Raw genomic sequence first — 23,228 nt, 5'->3', positions numbered from 1 at the left:
CCCTCCTGTTACACTGTGCCTCAAAATCTCCTGCTGATGAGAGAACCCAAATGAATAATCTGGACTGCAGATAACTAACAAAAATCGTGATGTTTCCACTAGTGGGAGTGTCAAGGACCAAAGGTCATTGCCTCGGAATTAAAGGACGTTACTTTCGGAAGTTGATGAGGCGGAATTGCTTTAGTCAGAGGACGGTGAATCTGTGGAATTAATTGCCACAGAAGGCTGCGGAGGCCAAGTCAATCGCTATTTTTCAGGCAGAGATAGTGCCTTGGTTAGTATGGGTGACAGGGGTTACGGGGAATGGGCAGGAAAATGGTTTAGGAGGGAGAGATAGATCAACCATTAAAGAATGATGGAGTAGATGATGTGCCATATGGCCTAATTCTTCTCCTATCACTTATGACCATGACCATTGCATTGTTATTTCAGTTTTATGATGCATTTATGATTTCATAAAAATTGTTGCAGTACAGACAAGAGTTTGCATTAATGTTCGACACAGTGAAGAGGTATATTTGTGGAATGATGGGGGCGGTTCATTTTATTTTTTCCTTCTCAGCTTCATGCAACTACCCCTTTTAAGTCCATAAGATTACTCCTCCTTTATTACACATTTTAATTCAGCAAAAATAATTCCTCATCTGAATTTATCTCACTGTTTTTGTTTCTTCTAAAAGAGCGAAAATGCCAATTGGAAATGAATGTCAAAGAGACATACAGCAAAGAAACAGGCCCCTTGGCCCTATATGCCCAGTCCCAACCAAGATGCTTCATCTACACCTGTCCAATGTCTTTTAAAGGTTGTTATATAATATACCTCAACTACCTCCTCTGGCAGCTCGTTCCATATACCTATTACCGGCTGTGTGATAAGGTTGCCACTTAGTTGCCACTATGAAATAATTTCCCTCTCACCTTAAACATATAACCTCTGGTTCTCGATTCCCCTACTCTAGGTAAAATACAGTGCATCTACCTTATCTATTCCTCTCATGATTTTCTTCATCTCTATAATATTAACCCTCATCCTCCTGCGCACCAAGAAATAAAATCTTAGCCTGCCCAATACTCCCAAGGTCCTGATGTCCTGGCAACATCCTTGTAAATCTTCTCTGCACTCTTTCCAGCTTAACAACATCTTTCCTATAGCAGGGTGACCAAAGCTAAACACAACACTCCAAATGTAGCCTCATCAACCTCTCGTACAACTGTAACATAACATCCCAACTTCTATACTCAATAACCTGACTGATGAAAGCCAATGTGCCAAAAGCCTTCTTGACCTATCTACCTTTCAAGGTAGACAAAAATGCTGGAGGAACTCAGCAGGTGAGGCAGCATCTATGGAGAAACATAGAAACATAGAAAATAGGTGCAGGAGTAGGCCATTCAGCCCTTTGAGCCTGCACCGCCATTCAATATGATCATGGCTGATCATCCAACTCAGTATCCTGTACCTGCCTTCTCTCCATACCCCCTGACCCCTTTAGCCACAAGGGCCACATCTAACTCCCTCTTAAATGTAGCCAATGAACTGGCCTCGACTACTTTCTGAGATTCACCACTCTCTGGATGAAAAATGTTTTTCTCATCTCTGTCCTAAAAGATTTCCCCCTTATCCTTAAACTGTGACCCCTTGTTCTGGACTTCCCCAAGATCGGGAACAATCTTCCTGCATCTAGTCTGTCCAACCCCTTAAAAAAATTGTGAGTTTCTATAAGATCCTCCCTCAATCTTCTACATTTTAGCGAGTACAAGCCGAGTCTATCCAGTTTTTCTTCATATGAAAGTCCTGACATCCCAGTAATCAGTCTGGTGAACCTTCTCTGTACTCCCTCTATGGCAAGAATTTCTTTCCTCAGATTAAAACTGTACGCAATACTTCAGGTGTGGTCTCACCAAGACCCTGTACAATTGCAGTAGAACCTCCCTGCTCCTATACTCAAATCCTTTTGCTATGAATGCTAACATACCATTCGCTTTCTTCACTGCCTGCTGCCCATGCATGCCTACTTTCAATGACTGGTGTACCTTGACACCCAGGTCTCGTTGCATCTCCCCTTTTCCTAATCGGCCACCATTCAGATAATAGTCTATTTTCTGTTTTTGCCACCAAAGTGGATAACCTCACATTTATCCACATTTATCCACTGCATCTGCCATACATTTGCCCACTCACCCAACCTATCCAAGTCACCTTGCAGCCTCCTAGCATCCTCCTCACGGCTAACACTGCCCCCCAGCTTCGTGTCATCCGCAAACTTGGAGATGTTGCATTCAATTTCCCTGTCCAAATCATTAATATATATTGTAAATAGCTGGGGTCCCAGCACTGAGCCTTGCGGTACCCCACTAGTCACTGCCTGCCATTCTGAAAAGGACCCGTTTACTCCTACTCTTTGCTTCCTGTCTGCCAGCCAGTTCTCTATCCACATCAATACTGAACCTCCAATACTGTGTGCTTTAAGTTTGTATAGTAATCTCTTATGTGGGACCTTGTAGAAAGCCTTCTGAAAGTCCAGATATATCACATCCACTGGTTCTCCCTTATCCACTCTACTAGTTACATCCTCGAAAAATTGTATAAGATTCGTCAGACATGATTTACCTTTCATAAATCCATGCTGACTTTGTGCAATGATTTCACCACTTTCCAAATGTGCTGCTATCCCATCTTGCCCTGCGCTTGCTCCCGTGAGGGCGGTCCGGCTCGGGGCTGGAACGGCGCTCCCGTGAGGGGCTGTGACGCTCCCGTGAGGGCGGCCTGGCGCGGGGCTGAGACTCTCCCGTGAGGGGCTGTGGCGCTCCCGCCGGAGCGGCCCAGCTCGAGGGTGGAATGGCGCTCCCGTCGGAGCGGCCCAGCTCGAGGGTGGAATGGCGCTCCCATTGGGGCGGCCCAGCCCGAGGGAGGAATGGCACTCACGTGAGGGCGATCCGGCTCGGGGCTGGAACGGTGCTCCGGTGGCTGGGACGGCATTCTGGCGGCAGTGACCCGAGTCCGGGGTTCAGCCGCAGGCCAGCAGCTGCGTCCGCTGGACTGGAGGGCGGCAGCTTCGACCACCTCGGGCTGCGGTGTTTGAGCCGGCCCGTTTGCGGGGTTCGGTGAGCCGCAGGACTGTTTGTACCATCGCCCGGTGGGGAATCGCCTCAGCGCAGAGGGAGAAGAGGAGGGAAGAGACTGCAACCCTAAGATTTTTGCCTCCATCACAGTGAGGAGGTGCTTGGAGGACTCACTGTGGTGGATGTTAATTTGTGTTTATTGTTGTTTATTATTGTATTATTGTATGTATGACTGCAGGCACGAAATTTCGTTCAGACCGTAAGGTCTGAATGACAATAAAGGTAATTCTAAGTACTCTGGGATGCAGCCTATCTGGCCCTGGGGATTTATCGGCTTTTAATCTATTCAATTTACCTAACACCACTTCCCGGCTAACCTGTATTTCACTCAGTTCCTCCATCTCATTTGACCCCCAGTCCCCTGCTATTTCCGGCAGATTATTTATGTCTTCCTTAGTGAAGACAGAACCAAAGTAGTTATTCAATTGGTCTGCCATGTCTTCGTTCCCCATGATCAATTCACCTGTTCCTGACTGCAAGGGACCTACATTTGTTTTAACAAATCTTTTTCTCTTCACATATCTATAAAACCCTTTGCAGTCAGTTTTTATGTCCCCTGCCAGTTTTCTTTCATAATCTATTTTCTCTTTCCTAATTAAGCCCTTTGTTCTCCTCTGCTGGACTGAATATCTCCCAGTCCTCTGGTAGGCTGCTAATTTGTATGCTTCATCTTTTGTTTTGATACCAACCTTGATTTCCCTTGTTATCCACGAATGCACTACCTTCCCTGATTTATTCATCTTCCAAACTGGGATGAACAATCCATGCAGTCTTTAAATGCCTTCCATTGCACATCCACCGTCAACCCTTTAAGAATCAATAGCCAGTCTATCTTGGCCAATTCACTTCTCATACCCTCAAAGTTACCTTTCTTTAAGTTCAGAACCCTTGTTTCTGAATTAATTATGTCACTCTCCATCCTAATAAAGAACTAAACCATATTATGGTCACTCTTGCCCAAGGGGTCATGCACAACAAGACTGCTAACTAACCCTAGCGAGAGGTTATTGAATCGTGAGAACCCGAGAGAAGGAATTGGTGAAGTTTCGGGTCCAGACCCTTCTTTTCGACCCGAATCGTCAGCTATTCCTTCTCTCCATAGATGCTGCCTCACCTGCTGAGTTTCTTCTGTATTTTTGTCTATGTTCGATTTTTCGAGCATCTGTAGTTCTTTCTTTAACACTATCTACCTTTGATGTCACTTTCAAGGAACTATGAGGGATTCTTCGATCCCTCTACTCTACAACAGTCCATACAGCTCGACCATTCACAATGAAGGTCTTCCCTGTTTTGACATCCTAAAATGCAGCACCTCAGACTTGGACGCCATTAACCATCCCCACTTGCCCAACTGATCAAGATCCCACTGCAATTTTTGACAACAATCCATGCAATTTACAATATCATCTATTTTAGTGTCATCTGCAAACATACTAATCATGCCTTATACATTCTCATCCAAATAATTAATATAAATCACAAATAGCAATGGATCCAACACCAAACCCTAAGGCACAATACTAGTCACAAGCTTCCAGTCTGATAAACAACCTTCACCATGACCCTCTGCTTCCTTTCATGATGCCCAATGAATTTCCTATCTACTCTGCTGGTTCTCCCTGGATCCCATGCAATCTAACCTTTCCAAGGAGCCTACCTTGTGGAACCTTATCAAATGCCTTGCTGAAATGCCTATAGAAAACCTATGGCTCTGCATTCATCAATGTTTTTGGTTACTTCTTTAAAAACTCATATTCATGTGACTATCTCCCATGTTCAAAACCCTGCCGACTTTCCCTAATCAACATGTTGACAATCCCTGTCTATCCAACTGAATATACATCTTATCTTAGAATACTCTCCAGTAACTTCCTACCACAGATGTTAGGCTCATTGATCTAGAGTTCCCAGGCATTTCCTTGCCCTTCATAAATAGAGGCACAATATTAGTCGCCCTCCAGTCTTCCAGCACCTCACCCGTATCTAACGTTGATTCATATACCTCAGCCATGGTGGCTGCAATTTCTTCTCCAGCTTCCCACCGTGACCTCGGATATATCTGACCGGGCCTGGGAGATTTGTCTACCTTCATATGCCTTAAGGGCCTGTCCCACTTACGCGACATTCTCGGCGACTGCCGGCACCCGTCATAGGTTGCCGAAAATTTTCAACATGTTGAAAATTCAGCGGCGGCCAGAAAGTCGCTACAACTCTTTGGGTGACTAGAAGACTACTCAAGACTATACAGGCGACACCCTGGCGACATGTCACGGGGTGAAGCCTGTATGGTCGTGAGTAGTCGCCCAAAGAGTCGCACCTTATTCTGGTCGCCGCTGGATTTTCATCATGTTGAAAATTTCCGACAACCTGTAACGACCTATGACGGGTGCGGGCAGTCGCGTAAGTGGGACAGGCCCATTAGGGTGTTCAGCACCTCCTTGACTGTAATACTGACTGTCCTCAGAACACTTCTATTAACTGTCCCAAGCTCCCCAGCACGTGAGAAAATTATTGGTCTAATATAAAGATTTTGCCTCCACGATCATTATCAAGTAATTTTATACATATATATTAATTCACACTAGTTTAGTTTAGGGATCCAGGTCCTTCGGTCCACCAAGTGCGCCCGACATGCAATCCCCACACACTAAAACTATCCTACACACACTAGGGACAATTTACATTTATACCACAACCAATTAACCTACAAACATGTACGTCTTTGGATTGTGGGAGGAGACTGAAGATCTCAGAGAAAATCCACGCAGGTCATGAGGAGAACATCCAAACTCCATACAGTCACGATCGAACCCGGGTCTCCAGCGCTTAAATTGCCCTAAATATGTAGCGACTGGATGCGATAGTGGAATAACATGGAACTAGACCTTTTCCCCCACACCTTAGTTCTGCAGTCCTCTATGCTTGGAAAAAGACTCACACTATTTATTCCCTTCATGATTTTTAGCAACTCTAAGATAACGCCTCAGCCTCCTGGGCTCCAAGGAATAAAGTCCTAGCCTGCCCAGCCTCTCCATAATGTTTAGGCCCTCAGGTCCTGACAGTATCCTTATAAATCTTCTCTGCACTCTTTTCAGCATAATGGGATATTTTCTATAGAAGGGAAAGCAAAACATCTCAAAGCTTCAAATCTTTTTTTGTTTCCTCTTACCACTACCCCCATTCTTTTCTCTTTATTTACATTCCTCTAGACAAATCAGTAATGATTAACAATTATCTTCTCTTGGATAGCACCAAAATTATTCTTATCCCTGGACAATTTTGTCCACCACATTAATTGATTTCCATCCAGCCCTTCCCTCTGTAATTTAAGAATTTGTTTTCCTGTAAATTGAAACAATATGTTCATAAATTCATGTTCCTAAGTGATAGGAGCAGAATTAGGCCATTCAGCCCATCAAGTCTACTCCACCATTCAATCATGGCTGATCTATCTTTTCCTCCTAACCCCATTCTCGTGCCTTCTCCCCTTAACGCCTAAACCCGTACTAATCAAGAACCTATCTATCACTGCCTTAAAAATAACTTCACCTCCCACTCTCTCTGCAGTTTAACCCCAATTAAGTTATATTTAAGAAATCATATTCAATATTATAATAATCAGATATAAAGCCATAAGTACATGATGCAGTAAAACTGTACCTCTGTTTGGCAGCCTCTAGTTCTGTCTTCAATGAAGCTTTGTGCTGCTCGACCACATCCTTGAGAAGAACAGTCGGGTGTTCAGCATGTTCCCCTTCCGTGCATTCGTGACACATTGCTGTCTCACAAGATTGGCAATAAACCTCCATCACCTGCGGAAAGGCAGCAGCACTCATTACATTAGACGGGAGGGGGAAATAAATCATTTATTTGAACACTTTAAAAGATCTCACATTTGCAACATATGTACACAGTTAATCCAAATTTAAGATTTAACACATTTAATCATTACAATCTCTTCAAACACTTATTCAGGATTAAAAACTAAAATTCATTTCCAGTATTGCGGGGTTATGTTAGCTTTTGAATAGACATCGATTGTGTTGCAAAATCTAAATTACTAGTCGAACAGCCGAGAAGCCGAGCTAAAATCTCAGACTACAGTGGGCGGCACGGTGGCGTAGTGGTAGAGCTACTGCCTTACGGCGCCAGAGACCCAGGTTCCATCCTTGTCCATATGGGTCTGTATGGGTGCTTGTCCGTATGGAGTTTGTATGTTCTCCCAGTGACCTGCCTGGGTTTTCTCCGAGATCTTCGGTTTCCTTCCACAATCCAAAGACGTTCAGGTTTGCATGTTAAATGGCTTGGTGTAAATGTAAAATTGTCCCTGGTGTGTGTAGGATAGTGTTAATGTGCCGGGATCGCTGGTCGGCGTGGACACAGTGGGCCGTTTCCGCGCTGTATCTCTAAACTAAACTAAACTAAATAGTTCCAAACTAACCAGGATGGCTGTGGCTGGCCCCCCCATGTCCCCCCCCCCCCCCATGTATTTTCGCGCCATGGGTCCGATACAGTATAAATGAGAGGACACCACATGGATTGGAGTTGATCTTCTGGAAGTGCACTTATGACTCTGTTGACTGTCTGGAGGTGTCTATTCCCACGAGGTTGAAGGGCTTGGATGAGTAGAAACAAGGATCGGACCCGCGGTGTTGGTTAGGTATCGTATAGGAAGTTTGTTTGTGAGTGAGAATAAAGAGTTAGTTCATCCAGTGCATGACAGTGTTTTACTGAACTGGACTAACGGGGTAAGCTGTAGAGAGCATAATTGCACAGTTCCTTCCTAATTCTCACTGTGACATTGTGGGTTTGCTCTATTGCTCCTCAACTCCCAAAGATACATCAGATGGCAGAGTAATTAGCTGCTAGAAATAGCCCTGACTGCAGTGATAGGTAGAAACGGCTCTCAATTGACCAGCAAAGATTCCGTCCAAAGGCAAATAATAATAATGGACAATAACTACAGGCCTCACCAGGAATACCAAGATTTTGAAAAGATGAATCAAAATACAAAATTTCCTTGTGCAACTTTGCAGGAAAATCCGCCAGACAAGATAAACACCAATACAAGGCATCTATTATTTATAATTACAATGGTGCCACGTTGCTCCAACCGACACGACCCTTCTCTTGTACTGCCTGCCCACTTCCGTCAGGGCTTTTTAAAAAATAAGAGCCAAATCCAATAAAGTGCAAAGCTAATTTAACAGCTGGATCTTTTTTAAATCTGAATAATGAACGATAATAATTTGCGAATGATTAATCTATGTAGGAAGTGATTACTCCCACTCAAGTAGTCCCAATTGCATTCCTACTGTTGCTGTGCTTGCAGGGTTGCAATTTAGTTTAGAGATACAGCACGGAATCAGGCCCTTCAGCCCACCGTTTCCACACCAACCAGCGATCCCCGCACATTAACACTGCCCTACACACACTAGGGACAATTTTACATTTATATACAAAACCAATTAACCTACAAACCTGTACGTCTTTGGAGTGTGGGAGGAAACCAAAGATCTTGGAGAAAACCCACGCAGGTCACGGGGAGAATGTACAAACTCCGTACAGACAGCGGCCGTAGTCAGGATCGAACTCGGGTCTCTGGCGCTCTAAGGCAGTAGCTCTACCACTACGTCATCGTGGCACCCAATTGCCCTCCCTATCATTGAGTTTTGGTGCATCAGAAAAACACTTTAAATTATCTTTCAGAAATCCTAATTAAGCAGATGGACAATTGGATGGGAAATATTTCTGCTGCGGCTCACTCCACACATTACTAAGTTTGCAAAAACAGCACCTGATTCTGCACACAATCCCACCGTGTGAACAAAGTCTCTGGAGGAAGGAGACAGGAATACTGGAGCAGCAGGAGTGGGCAAGGAAAAGCAATAACTTGATTCACCAGGAGATTAGGTCTTCCCTACAATTCCCAACCCAAACATTGTGGGACACGGCTTTTGCTCCAATTTGGAACCGATTCAAAGTGGAAACCGATGGAAAAGCTCAGCAGGTCAAAGAGAGTCTGTGGACAAAGAAATAGTTAACATTTCACACCCCAGGACTTAATCCTTGACTGTTCATCTTTCCGCAGATGCGGCTCAACCTGCTGAATTTTCTTAGCATTTTATGTATTGATTTCAGGATTTTCAGCACCTGTAGTTTTTCTTTTCGTTTTATTTTCTTTTTTTTTCCCAGAGAAGAGAAAACACTGATTTTTCATTCCACAGAAAACACTCAGCATCGAGAATGGAATGAATGCAGGTATCCAGACACTACACAATTGCAGAGTGCCTTATGATGATTTATAGGTGAATGATTAGCAGACTTATTCTCTACCAAGGGTTTTGAATGCAGCAAGACAATTAAATTGCAATACAACATGAGAAAAATATCCATGAAAGAAGAAATGAAAAACACCTACCAAACGAGTTGATTGTAATTAATACAACTAATGTACAGTCACTAATGTAAGGGACCCCTACTACCCCAGCAACAGACTATTCCAGCTGCTACAGTCAGGCAAACGCCTCCGCTGTCATGCTGTGAAAACAGAGAGGATGAGATGGAGTTTCTTCCCACAGGCCATCAGGACTGTAAACTCTTATCTCACCAGCGACTAATTTACTATACTAATTTATTGTTGTGTTATGTCTTTAAAAAAATTCTCACATGTAAATACTGATTCTGTTCTATTCTGTTCAGTAGTTTTTGCACAATCCGCAGGCATTGCCACTTTCATTTCACTGCACATCTTATATGTGTATGTGACAAATAAAGTTGACTTGACTCATGGAATTTGAGTCATATTACACAAACACAGGCCCTGTAACCACATCCATGCTGAACAGTATCCCCATCCACACTATTCCCAGTTCCTTCTGTACCTTGCCTGTATTTGAATATCTCCTAAACATAATTACTGTCATCACAGGATGGCAAATCAAGAGAGAGTTAGATAGGGCTCTTAAAGATAGCGGAATCAGGGGATATGGGGATAAGGCAGGAACGGGGTACTGATTGGGGATGATCAGCCATGATCACATTGAATGGCTTTGCTGGTTCGAAGGGCCGGAGGGGAGAATGGCCTACTTCTGCACCTATTGCCTATTGTCTAAATCACCTTTACAGAACTGATTCAGAGTACAGATACATTTACTACAGGTACTCTGCCCAACTTACTTTTCCATCATGATTTGGGCAGGATAGGGGTTTCCCTGCTGCTCCTGCTGTGACCGTCTCCAGAATGGAGGAGTCCTCACAGTTGTTGTCAGGAGTCCGCTGAAGAACATCCATCAGGTTTGTAATGAAGAAATTATTCTGTAGTGCACAAACTCCCTTTTCAGGCAAAATGGACGTCTGGCGACACACCGGGCAGGAAAGTGTTAAACTATAGGCAGGAATGTAGTTTTGCAGACACCTGAAGAGCAAAATCAAGAGTCATTATATACTTTTGAAATTGATATTTACATTGGAAATAAATTTGATCTCCAAATGTGTCCACACAAAAAAAAAATCACTGAATATTAATTTGTCAAGAACAGAATTAGTCATGCAAATGCAACCATATTAGAACTCCAAGTAATAGCACATAACATAAAGCTAGGCACTAAAATGTAACAATTATCCTGGTGTGGTTAAAACGTTTTACAGCCAAATAATTGGTAGCATCAATGCTGTTTTTGTTTTCTGAGTATTGTAAATTCCCAGTAATCCAACACAATCCAACATATAGAGCTGTACATGAAGAAAGGAGGTACAACTTGGAAAACAAAAGGCAAACACAATATAAAACTTTAAGAATGAGAAAACAACTGAGGAAGCTTGTCACTTCTGATAGAGCAACAAGGAACTGCAGATGATGGTTTACAAAAAAAGCACAAAGCGCTGGAGTAACTCAACGTGTCAGGCAGCACCCCTGGAGTACATGGACAGGCGATATGGAGGCATAGAGTCATACAGCTTGGAAACATGCCCTTCAGCCCAACTTGCCCACACCAACCAACATGTCCCATCTACACTAGCCCCACTTGTCTGCGTTTGGCCCATATCCCTTGAAACCTGTCCTATCTATGTACCCGTCTAATTGCTTCTTAAATGTTGCGAGAGTCCCTGCCTCAGCTACCTCGTCCATACACCCATCACCCTTTGCATGAAAATGGTACCCCTAAGATTTTTTATAAAATCTTTCCCCATTCACCTTAAACCTATGTCCCCTGGTTGTCGATTCCCCCACACCGGGCAATAGACTCTGTGCGTCTACCCGATCTATTCCTCTCATGATTTTATGCACCCCCTGTAAAATCTCCCCTCACCCTCCTGCGCTCCAGGGAATAAAGACCCAGCCTACTCACCCTCTCCCAATAGCTCAGACCCTCTAATCCAGGGAACATCCTTGTAAATCTGCTCTGTACCCAATGCAACTTGACAACATCTTTCCTGTAACATTGTGCCCAAAACTGAACACAATACGTTAAATGCTGCCTCACCAACAAGTAATACAACTGTAACATGGCCTCCCAACATCTCCACTCAATACAACGAGTGATTAAGGCCAATGTACCAAAAGCTTTATCTACCACCCTATTTACCTGTGACACCAGCTTCAAGGAACCATGTACCTGCACTCCTAGATCCCTCTGTCCCACAACACTTCCCAGAGCTCTACCATTCACTGTGTAGGTTATTCACTTATGCTGCCGGCCTTGCTGAGGTAACACAAGGTATTTGGCCCTCAGTGTTGGGTACTAAGGTGGATGGACTCAGGGCATGGGAAGGGAGTTTAGTGTCTCAGTGTACAGGTACTACTATGGAATAAAAGGTGAAAGACATGAAGGTGAGTTGCATTTTTGATTAAGGAGAACTCCAGGGCAGCAGCCAGAAATGAAGTAATTGAGGGATCATCCATTGAGACATCTTAATGAAGCAGATAAATAAGGAGTTGACAGCCTTGTCTGGGTTGCACTATAGGCCCTAAATCATCAACCATAATTAGAAGAACAATCATGCAGGGAGATTGCAGAAAGTTGCAAGAATAATAAATACATTTTCAATTCCCTAATATAGACTGTGTCTGCCTTTGTTTGAAGGGTATAGATGGGGTGGAATTTGTTGTGTGTAGTCAGGAAGGCTTCCTCAAGCAGTATTTAGAGGGCTCTACCAGGGAGAGGTCAAAGCCTGGCCTTGTTCTTGGGAAATAGGCAGCGCAGGTGCTGTGACGAATCTATGGGGATCATTTTGGGACCACAAACAAGATTCAAGAGTTGTCAAGAAGGGACTGCAGATGCTGGAAAATCGAAGGTACACAAAAATGCTGGAGAAACTCAGCGGGTGCAGCAGCATCTATGGAGCGAAGGAAATAGGTAACGTTTCGGGCCGAAACCCTTCTTCAGTCTGAAGAAGGGTTTTGGCCCAAAACGTTACCTAGTTGCTGAACCAAGCCACAATGCAACCGGTCAGCATGCTCGCTACTGTGCACCTGTCGAAGTTAGAGAGACTACTCCTCAACATACTGACTCTCCGTAATCTTCTCAGGAAGTAGAGGCGCTGATGTGCTTTCTTTATAATTGCATCGGACCAGGAGAGATCTTCAGAGATATGCACGCCCAGGAATTTGAAGCTCTTGACCCTCTCCATCATCGACCCATTGATATAAAAGGGTCCCCATCCTCCCCTTCCAAAGTCCACAATCAGTTCCTTGGTTTTGCTGGTGTTGAGAACCAGGTTATTGTGCTGGCACCATTTGATCAGTCAGTCGATCTCACTTCTGTACTCTGACTCATCTCCATCAGTGATACGTCCCACAACAGTGGTGTCGTCAGCGAACTTGATGATGGAGTTCACACTATGACCGGCTACGCAGTCATGAGTATAGAGTGAGTACAGCAGGGGGTTGAGCACGCAGCCTTGAGGTGCTCCCGTGCTGATTGTTATCGAGGCTGACACATTTCCACCAATACGGACAGACTGTGGTCTGTGAATGAGGAAGTCGAAGATCCAATTGCAGAGGGATGCGCAGAGTCCCAGTTCTGCGAGTTTGGTCACCAGCTTGGAGGGGATGATTGTATTAAATGCCGAGCTGTAGTCAATGAATAACAGCCTGACATATGAGTTTTTGTTGTCCAAGTGGTCCAGAGCAGAGTGGAGAGCCAGCGAGATCACATCCACCGTTGATCTGTTGTGGCGGTAAGCGAACTGCAGAGGGTCCAGGTTTTTGTCGAGGTACGAGTTGATTTTCGCCATGATCAACCTCTCAAAGCACTTCATCACCACTGGCGTTAATGCCACTGGTCGATAGTCATTGAGGCACGTCACCTTACTCTTCTTGGACACTGGTATTATTGATGCTCTTTTAAAGCAGGTGGGAAGAGGTGATTGCATTCAGGCCCTGTCACAGCTGCCGAACATCTGTCTCATCCTCCAGTTTGGAGCAGGTCCCTTTTGGCCTTTTTGATGGCCTTACCAAGGTCGTATCTGGACTTCTTGTAGACCACTGTATCATCAGACATGAATGCCCAGCGTCTGGTCTTCAGGAGAGAGCGGATCCCAAAGTTCATCCAAGGCTTCTGATTGGGAAACACTCGGAAGGTTTTAGTGGGGATCAAGTCCTCCACACATTTCTCTATAAAGAATGTGGCATATTCGTTCAGGTCCGTTGAAAAATTCACCCCCCAACCAGCTCTGTACTGTCCTCACCTCTGGGGGTGCGCTCCTCAATTGCTGACTGTAGGCAGGAAGAAGCAGCACCACGGTGTGGTCGGATTTACCGAAGTGAGGGCGAGGAATAGAGCAATATGCATTCTTGATGGTGGTGTAGCAGTGGTCGAGGGTCTTTGGTGCAGCAGGAGACATGTTGGTGGAAGTTAGGGAGTGATTTCTTTAGGTTTGCTTTATTGAAGTCCCCAGCTATGGTGGTAAATACCTCGGGGTAAGACGTCTGGTGTTTATTGTCCACGGCGTGCAGCTCCTCCAGTGCCGGACGTCTGCCTGGGGTTGGGTGTAGACCGCGGTCAGGATGATGGAGGTGAATTCCCTTGGGAGATAGAAGGGACGGCACTTCACCGCCAGATGTTCCAGGTATGGAGAGCAGGTGTTGAACAGCACTGCCACGTCTGAGCACCGCGCAGAGTTGACCATAAGTCACTTTCCCGTACTCCATGGAGCCCTCCTCGCTGTTTACAGGTACAGTACTTACGGGTCACTGCGAGCTCGGGGAATCCCCTGAGATCTGGAATTTCCTTACAGTCAGCACTTCCAGCATTGTTGCTGCTGGGAGATCCTGCCCGACGGCCTCGACTCCGGACTCCATGACGGTCTACCCGGTATTTACAGGTAAGGTTCTTACTGTAACTGCGCGCCTCCCTGAGGTTATGGATTCCCTTTCGTTCAGCGATTCCTTAATGCCCCTGTCCCACTTAGGAAACCTGAACGAAAACCTCTGGAGACCTAGCGCCCCACCCAAGGTTTCCATGCGGTTCCCGGAGGTTTTTCAGAATCCATAATGGTCGAAAGTGGTTTCCTCTTCTTCTATGTTCCGGCGATTATTTCAAAAAATTCAAAACCGGCCGCGACTAAAAATAAGTTGCCGTTTTAAAAATCGGTAATTTGTTAGTCGAAGCCGGTTGCGATGCTAGTTGAAGGTGGTTTCCGGAGGTTGCAGAAGACCTGCAAACTCCAGCAACCACCTTCAACTTGCATTTTGGGAAGTCTAACATGGGCAGGACCTACACAGTGAATGGTAGGGCTCTGGGGAGTGTTGTAGAGCAGAGGGATCTAGGAAATCAGGTGCATGGTTCATTGAAGGTGGAGTCGCATATAGATAGGCTGGTCAAAAATTATTTTGGCACATTGGCCCTCATCAGGCAGACTATTGAGTATAGAAGTTGGAAGGTCATGTTGCAGTTGTATAAGACGTTGGTGAGGCTGTATTTAGAATATTGTGTTCCGTTCTGGGCATCATGTTATCAGAAAGGTGTTGTCAAGCTGGAAAGGGTACAGAGAAGATGTATGCGGATGTTGCTGGGACTAGGTCTGAGCTATAGGGAGAGGTTGAGTAGGCTGGGACTCTATTCCTTGAAGTGCAGGAGGATGAGGGGTGATATTCTAGAGGTATATAAAATTATGAGGGAAATAAATTGGGTAGATGCACAGAGTCTCTTGCCAAGAGTAGGTGAATTGAGTACCAGAGGACATAAGTTTAAGGTGAAGGAGAAAACATGTAATAGGAATATGAGGGGTAATATTTTCACACATAGGGTGGTGAGTGAATGGAACAAGCTGCCAGAGGATGTAGTTGAGGCAGGAACTATTTCAACGTTTAAGAAACAGTCAGACAGGTACATGGATAGGACAGGTTTGGAGGGATATGGACCAAATGCAGGCAGGTGGGACTAGTGTAGCTGGGACATGTTGGCCGGTGTGGGCACGTTGGGCTGAATGGCCTGTTTCCACACTGTGTCACTCTATGACTATGACTCTATTACAATTTGAATGAAAGATATGCAAAAAGCCACAATGATCAAGAAAAGGTGGACCCCACCATGTTCCATTGTTGACTATGGGCTGGGTGAAAACCCGTTATACAGACAGTGGAACTCAACAGGACAACTGAAACTAGTCGGAGAACTAAGGTGAGTGAGAGATGAAGAGAGAGGAAAAGCAAGGGTTACTTCAATCAATATTGATGCCGCTGGGGTGTAAGCTGCCCAAACAAAATATAAGGTGCTGCCCCTTCTATTTGCCCTTGTCCTCACTCTGACAATGAAGGAGGCCCAGGACCTAAAGGTCTGCATGAGAATGGGAAGGAAAGTTAAAGGTTTTTGGCAACCAGGAGATCAGGTAGGTTCAGGCAGACTGACTGAAGGTGTTCAGCCCAGTCTGCGTTTGATCTCGCTGAAACATTGGAGGTATCTTGGACCCAGGAAAAGAGAGGGATGGATGGATGGGGGGGGGGGGGGAAGAGGGGGGTGTTTGTGGCCGATAGAATGGATTCGAGGAACATGGGTATCATTTCCGTGGGACAGGAGCAGGCAGAAACAATGGGTCTGCCAGGACAAGGTACACAAAAATGATGGAGAAACTCAGCGGGTGCAGCAGCATCTATGGAGCAAAGGAAATAGGTAACGTTTTGGGCCGAAACCCTTCTTCAGACTGATGAAACCCCTCTTCAGTCTGAAGAAGGGTTTCGGCCCGAAATGTTACCTATTTCCTTCGCTCCATAGATGCTGCTACACCCGCTGAGTTTCTACAGCATTTTTGTGTACCTTCGATTTTCCAGCATCTGCAGTTCCTTCTTGGCCAGGGCAGTTGTGTTTGTGGATTTTGGAGAGAAGGTAAAAACGATCTGTGCGGGGCTGGGGAACAATAAGGTTGGAGGCTGTGGAAGGCAGACAGCCAGAAGAATCTGTGTGATCATGGTCCATGGATAAGCAGGGCTCTCACTTAACTTTTTTTCCCTGTTGTCAGCCGGGCAACCTCGGCAGCTTTTTAGGTTGCCAAATTACAGTTTAGGTGGTCATTTAAGACAGCTTGCGATAATGTGCTCGGAAGAAGTGCGTAGTTGCCAGCCAGAATTATGGTCAATGAAACATTCACATATTATTTCTGCTTCAAGTAAAGTCGCAAACTAAACATATTCACTAATCAAGACATGATATATTCCACAATGACTTGCAGCAAAATTACAATCCGGTATCTCATCTCTTTTTACATGTTGCAATGAATGCAATTTAGAAACATAGAAACATAGAAATTAGGTGCAGGAGTAGGCCATTCGGCCCTTCGAGCCTGCACCGCCATTCAATATGATCATGGCTGATCATATTGAATTTCTCTTTCCACTTTCAAACAAAAATCTGGTTGGATTATTCAGCATATGATTAACCTCGGTGAGAACAAGCGCAGGCTTGGCGATGGCTTCGCACAACACCTCCACTCAATTCGCAATAACTAACCTGATCTCCAGATGGCTCAGCAGTTCAACTCCCCCTCCCTTTCCGAATCCGACCTTTCTGTCCTGGGCCTCCTCCATGGCCAGAGTGAGGCCCACCGCAAATTGGAGGACCACAGCACCTCATATTTTGCTTGTGTAGTTTACACCCCAGCGGTATGAACATTGGCTTCTCCAATTTCAGGTAGTCCTTGCTTTCTCCCTCCTTCCCCTCCCATTCCCAGCTCTCCCACAGCCCACTGTCTCCGCCTCTTCCTTTCTTTTACCCGCCACCCCACCCCTCCCGACATCAGTCTGAAGATGGGTCTCGACCTAGAAACGTCACCTATTCCTTCGCTCCATAGATGTTGCCTCACATGTTGATTTTCTCCAGCTTTGTCTACCAACGGGATCCCACCACTGGCCACATCTTCCCATCTCCTCCCCTGTCGGCTTTCTGCAGAGACCACTCCCTCCGTAACGCCCTGGTCAATTTGTCGCTTCCCACCCAAACCACCCCCTCTCCTGGCACTTTCCCTTGCAACCGCAGGAAATGCTACACTTGTCGCTTTACCTCCCCCCTTGACTCCATTCAAGGACCCAAGCAGTCTTTCCAGGTGCGGCAAAGGTTCACCTGCACCTCCTCCAAACTCATCTATTGCATCCGCTGCTCGAGGTATTAGCTGCCCTACATTGGTGAGACCAAGTGTAGGCTTGCCGATCACTTCGCCCTCTCCTCGCGGTTCGCAATAACCAACCAGATTTCCCGGTGGCTCAGCACTTCAACTCCCCCTCCCATTCAGAATCCGACCTTTCTGTCCTGGGCCTCCTCCATGGCCAGAGTGAGACCACCGCAAGTTAGAGGAGCAGTACCTCGTATTTCGCTTGGCCAGTTTAGATCCCAGCGGTATGAACATTGACCTCCAATTTCAGTTAGTCCCTGCTTTCTCCTCCGCTTACCAGGTCTCTCTCAGCCCACCGTCTCCGCATCTTCCTTTTTTTCTTCCCTTCCCCCCTGCACCTTCACATCAGTCTGAAGAAGGGTCTCGACCCGAAACGTTGCCCTTTTCCTTCGCTCCATAGATACTGCCTCGCCTGCTGAGTTTTCCCAGCATTTTTGTCTATTGTATTGTATTGTATTGTATTGTATATCTTTATTGTCATTTCCTGAGTATTCGCATACCCAGAGGAAACAAAAAAACGTTGCTCAACCAGTGTCCATTCAGTGTGCATGAAAAATAAATAGAAATAAAAAAAAATACATGTATCACGAACAAATTTAACACTCTACTAAACATTCAACAGGCGTTCCGACCCATCTACCCATTCTACCCGTCTACCCATTCACACCAGTTTTGTTATCCCACTTTCCTCACCCACTCCCTACACATTAGGGGAAATTTACAGAGACAAGTTAACCTATAAAGCCAATGCGTCTTTGGGATGTGGGAGGAAACCCACACGCTTGCAGGGAGAATGTGCAAATTCAACACAGACAGTGCCCGAGGACAGGATCGAACACAGATCTCTGGCGTGTGAGGGAGCAAGTCCACCAGCTGTGCCATTATATTTTATTTCCAACACACAAAAAATTATACGTTGATAACTTTGTTTACTAAAAAAAAGAAACTATCCATTTTCAGTCTTAAATCTCTAAGTGACGCTATGTCCCCCTTTACAGCTACTGTATGTTTTAATTCAGTTCAAGACTATGGGGCAGTACATTGGCCATAAGGTTGCTGCCTAAAATTGCCAGAGACCCGGAATTGATCCTGAATATGGATGCTGTCTGTATGGAGTTCTGTTTTCTCGTTTATAACATTGTTTACAGTGTATTAAGTTTACATATTCTGTTGTCCTGCTGCAAGTAAGAATTTCATTGTTCTAACTGGGACGTGAGAGAATAAAACACTCTTGACTTACGTCGCTAATGTGTGGGATAGGACTAGTGTACGGGTGATCGGTGGTCGGCGTGGACTCGGTGGGATGAAGGGCCTGTTTCCACGCTGTACCTTTAAATTAAACTAAAAACACTAAAACCAGAGAAAATCTAAAGAAGGGTCTCTACCCGAAATGTCACCCAATTTCTTCTATCCAGAGTTGTTGTCTGCTCCGTGAAGTTCCCCCGCACAATTAAAGCATGGAATAATCTTCACCCTACCATAGGTACCAACCAGACGCAACTTAATTTAAGGTGGCTCTTTTATCCCCAAGAACCCTTTTTTGCTTAAGTCAAGAGTCAAGAGAGTTTTATTGTCATGTGTCCCAGATAGGGCAATGACATTCTTGCTTGCTGCAGCACAACAGAATATGTAAACATAATACAGAACAGGAGATAAAAGTTCAGTGTGTCTATATACTATAGACCATATATATACACAATAAATAAACAGATAAAATGCAATAGGCTGTTATCTTTCAAAGTTTGGAGTTTGGTTGTGGTGGGTCCACTCTAGTTTAAATTCTATTTGGAATATTTTTGGAGGGCCAGGAAACCAAGAATCAAGAGTTACTCCAGTGAGTTACTCCAGCTCCAGAGAGGGGAAGACCCAGTGGAATCATTGGTGAGGTTCCCTGTAAGAGGGGGGGTGGGGAGGAGCATTAAGACCCAGCAGAGTCGGACCACGTGCTGTCAGTCTGCATCATGGAGGCCTGTGGGCCTGGTGCTGAGCCTGGGACTCAGGCGAGGCAACGGCTCTGGCCCGCTGTTGGGCGGTGGAGAGGCGAGGGTCGGCGGAGTCGCTGGTGGGGGCCGGCAAGGGTGCTATGGTAACGGTACGGGTCAGCAGACAAAGTGTCAGTGGCCCCTAGACGGTGAGAGTCAGTGTCGGCAGATGTTTCAGTGGCACCAGGGAGCCAGTGCAAGTCGGCGGTGGCAGTTTCGGTGGTCCGGGCCTGGCAATGACGTCCCGGGTCTCAGCCCCACTTTAAAATAGAGGTGTTGCTGGACATCTTAAAATGTAGGAAGGTAGATAAATCTTAGCGGCCTGATAACGTATATCCAAGAACTTGCTTATTGGTTACATGATTAGCGTCGTAAGGTCATAAGTAATAGGAGCAGAATTAGGCCATTCGGCCCATCGTCCACTCTGCCATTCAATCATGGCTGATCTATCTCTCCCTCCTAACCCCATTCTCCTGCCTTCTCCCCATAACCCCCAACACCCATACTAATCAAGAATCTATCTATCTCTGCCTTAAAAATATCCATTGACTTGGCCTCCACAGTCTCTGTGGCAATGAATTCCAGAGATTCTCAAAGACACCAATTGACCAGGGTCATTTCCCAATACAAGGACTAGTAAGGTCCTCAGTTGGACCATCTACATGCCATTTCAAGAAACCTAGTTCAACACACCTAAGAAATTCTGTTGTATCTAAGTCTTTTGCACCAAGGAATTCGCAGTCACTGTTGGGGAAGAGAAAGTTACCATACCAGGTTTGACGCACCAAAAATGCACTCTCTCACATTTGTCAGGGTTAAATTACAACGACCATTCATTGATTCACTTTTCTAGTTTACAGTCATTGAGTGAAACAGCGTGGAAACAGGCCCTTTGGCCCAACTTGTCCACACCGACCAACGTCCCATCTACACTAGTCTCAACTAGATGCATTTGGTCTATATCCATCTAAATGTGTCCTATCCATGTACATGACTAAATGTTGCAATAGTCCTTCCCACAACGACCTCATTTGGCAGCTTGTTCCATACACCCACCACCCCTTGTGGGAATAGGTTACCCCACAGATTCCTATAAATTATTTTCCCCTTCACCTTGACCCTATGTCCTCTGGTCCTCGATTCACATACTCTGGGCAAAAGACTCTGTGCATTTACCCAATATATTTATCTCATGATTTTATACACCTCTATAAGATCACACTTCATCCTCCTGCGCTCCTACAACCTCTCCCTCTTTGATTTAAATATTTCTGTAAACTTCTTCTTCCTCTGGTGAGACCACATCTGGAGTACTGTGTACAGTTTTGGTCTCCTAATTTGAGGAAGGACATCCTTGTGATTGAGGCAGTGCAGCGTAGGTTCACGAGATTGATCCCTGGGATGGCGGGACTGTCATATGAGGAAAGATTGAAAAGACTAGGGTTGTATTCATTGGAGTTAAGAAGGATGAGGGTGGATCTTATAGAAACATATAAAATTATAAAAGGACTGGACAAGCTAGATGCAGGAAAAATGTTCACCATCCTGTCCTCATCAAATCCTCTTGGTGTCCTCTACAAAAAGCCTTGGTCAAATTTAAGACATTATTTCCCATGGTAAAGATAATTTATGGAAAGGTACAGGACAGAAACGGGCTCGTCGACCCACCGCGTCCACACTGATTCACGAAGGAAAAGGTGACGTTTCGGGTCGAGACGAAGGGTCTCGACCCAAAACGTCACCTTTTCCTTCACACCATAGATGCTGCATCTCCCGCTGAGTTTCTCCAGCATTTTTATCTACCCCCTTTCATACATGGTCTGTGCTTTTCCCCATTTGCATCCACTCCCTGCACACTAGGCTGCAATCTATAGGGCCATTAACCAACAAATCTGCATGTCTTTGGGATATGGGAGGAAACTGGAGTATCCGGAGGAAACCCACTCATAGGGAGAACATGCAACCTTCAAACAGACAGCATCCGAGATCAGGTTCGAACCCAGGACTGTAGCACTGTGAGGCAGCAGCTCTTTTAGACGCTCCCTATCCTTGTCTATCGAAATGGCAGTAGATCTTGTCCCTCGGAGTCCCCTCCAGTAACGTAGCCACCATTGATGTTTGGCACATCAAACTGTAGTTCCCTGGTTGGTGCGAACAGCCATTCTCAACTAAAGCTACAATATTAGCCACCCTCCGGACTTCCAGAAATAGAGATTATTTTAGGATATGGATACATAATCTGTATCTGTTTAGTTTAGGTTAGAGATACTGCGCGGAAACAGGCCCTTCAGCCCAGCGGTTCCAAGCCGACCAGCGATCCCCGCATATTAACACTATCCTACACCCACTAGGGACAATTTTTACATTTACCAATCCAATTAGCCTACAAACCCGTACATCGTTGGAATGTGGGAGGAAACCGAAGATCTCGGAGAAAACCCACGCAGGTCACAGGGAGAGCATACAAACTCCATACAGACAGCACCTGTAATCGAGATCGAACCCGGGTCTCCGGCGCTGCATTCGCTGTAAGGCAGCAACTCTATTGCTGCGCCACCGTGATCGCCCTGGAAATACATTTTATCAGTTGAATCTAGCATGATTTTTGTCCTGCAATAAGACATGCCAACTGTATTTTTAAACAGAGAAATATGCCACCTCATATGAGCTTGATAAAGGACATCCTATTTTTCAGGCAACTGATTGCAAAAGAAAAGATGGCCAGAACAATGGAACTCGCACAGAATACCAAGCACTGACAACTCCCCATTTACAGCCGATCATGCATCTTAATGAGGACATCGCTATAGCATTACGTGTAGCAAGGATCAAAGCAGACAAACATCACAAACCCCACTAAAAACACCATCCCTTTTGTAGCAGCAGCAGCGGGTCCTAAACTTGGACAGCTGGCCTTTAACTGATTGTCATCAAATTACCGAGCCTTCTGCTGCCACGAACAGAGCACAAAAAATAAAAAAGAGCAAGAGTTAGCCAGATGGTCCTGCAGATGAAACTCCCCTGCCATTCAATATCATGGCTGATCCAATCTTGCAAATGGCTTCACTCTCATATATATATTCTGCATAACTCTCCACTCCTCAATAGACCAAAAGTCTATATGTTGTGGCTTTGAATGTATAATAAAAGTATGTGTTAATGTTCTCTTGTTTGTTTTAAGTGCGGGAAGGGGAGGGTGTCAGAGATGCGATCGTTTTCAGGGTCGTATCTCCGGTCGCTCTGCGGCCTAACATCGTGGAGCTGGAGGCCTCCTCGGGACCGACTTTGAGCCCCACCGCGGGACGTGGACTTACCATCGGAGCTGATCCCTTGCCTTGAATCGCTCCAACCGCAGCCTGCGGACTTTATCGTCAGTAACTGCTCGCAGTCTCAGGAGAGGCCGTAGATGTCGGGAGCTCCAACGACGCAGAAGGCTTGACCCGGGGGTCAGATCGCCCGGCGGGGAGCTAACATCCCCCCAAAGCAGGAGCTGATCGCCCCGACGCATGAGCTTGC

At 45.5% G+C, this 23,228-nt stretch overlaps 1 protein-coding gene across 9 annotated transcripts in view; it reads right to left on the bottom strand.

Annotated features, from left to right (window-relative positions):
* trim2a (tripartite motif containing 2a) overlaps window positions 1-23,228 on the bottom strand; it is a 139,795-nt gene that overhangs the window by 52,485 nt on the left and 64,082 nt on the right. For all 9 annotated transcript variants that reach the window (XM_055644325.1, XM_055644334.1, XM_055644308.1 and 6 more), the window contains 2 exons: window positions 10,303-10,540; window positions 6,784-6,935 (listed from right to left, as the gene is read on the bottom strand). In XM_055644325.1, coding sequence (XP_055500300.1) covers window positions 6,784-6,935; window positions 10,303-10,540 — 390 coding nt within the window. The remainder of the gene's footprint in view (window positions 1-6,783; window positions 6,936-10,302; window positions 10,541-23,228) is intronic.

Source organism: Leucoraja erinacea, chromosome 1, assembly GCF_028641065.1.
Source record: "Leucoraja erinacea ecotype New England chromosome 1, Leri_hhj_1, whole genome shotgun sequence".
In the NCBI taxonomy this organism is placed as follows: Eukaryota; Metazoa; Chordata; class Chondrichthyes; order Rajiformes; family Rajidae; genus Leucoraja; species Leucoraja erinaceus.
The sequence above is the reverse complement of the archived record's forward strand: the minus strand, read 5'-3'. Positions and strand labels throughout refer to the sequence as shown.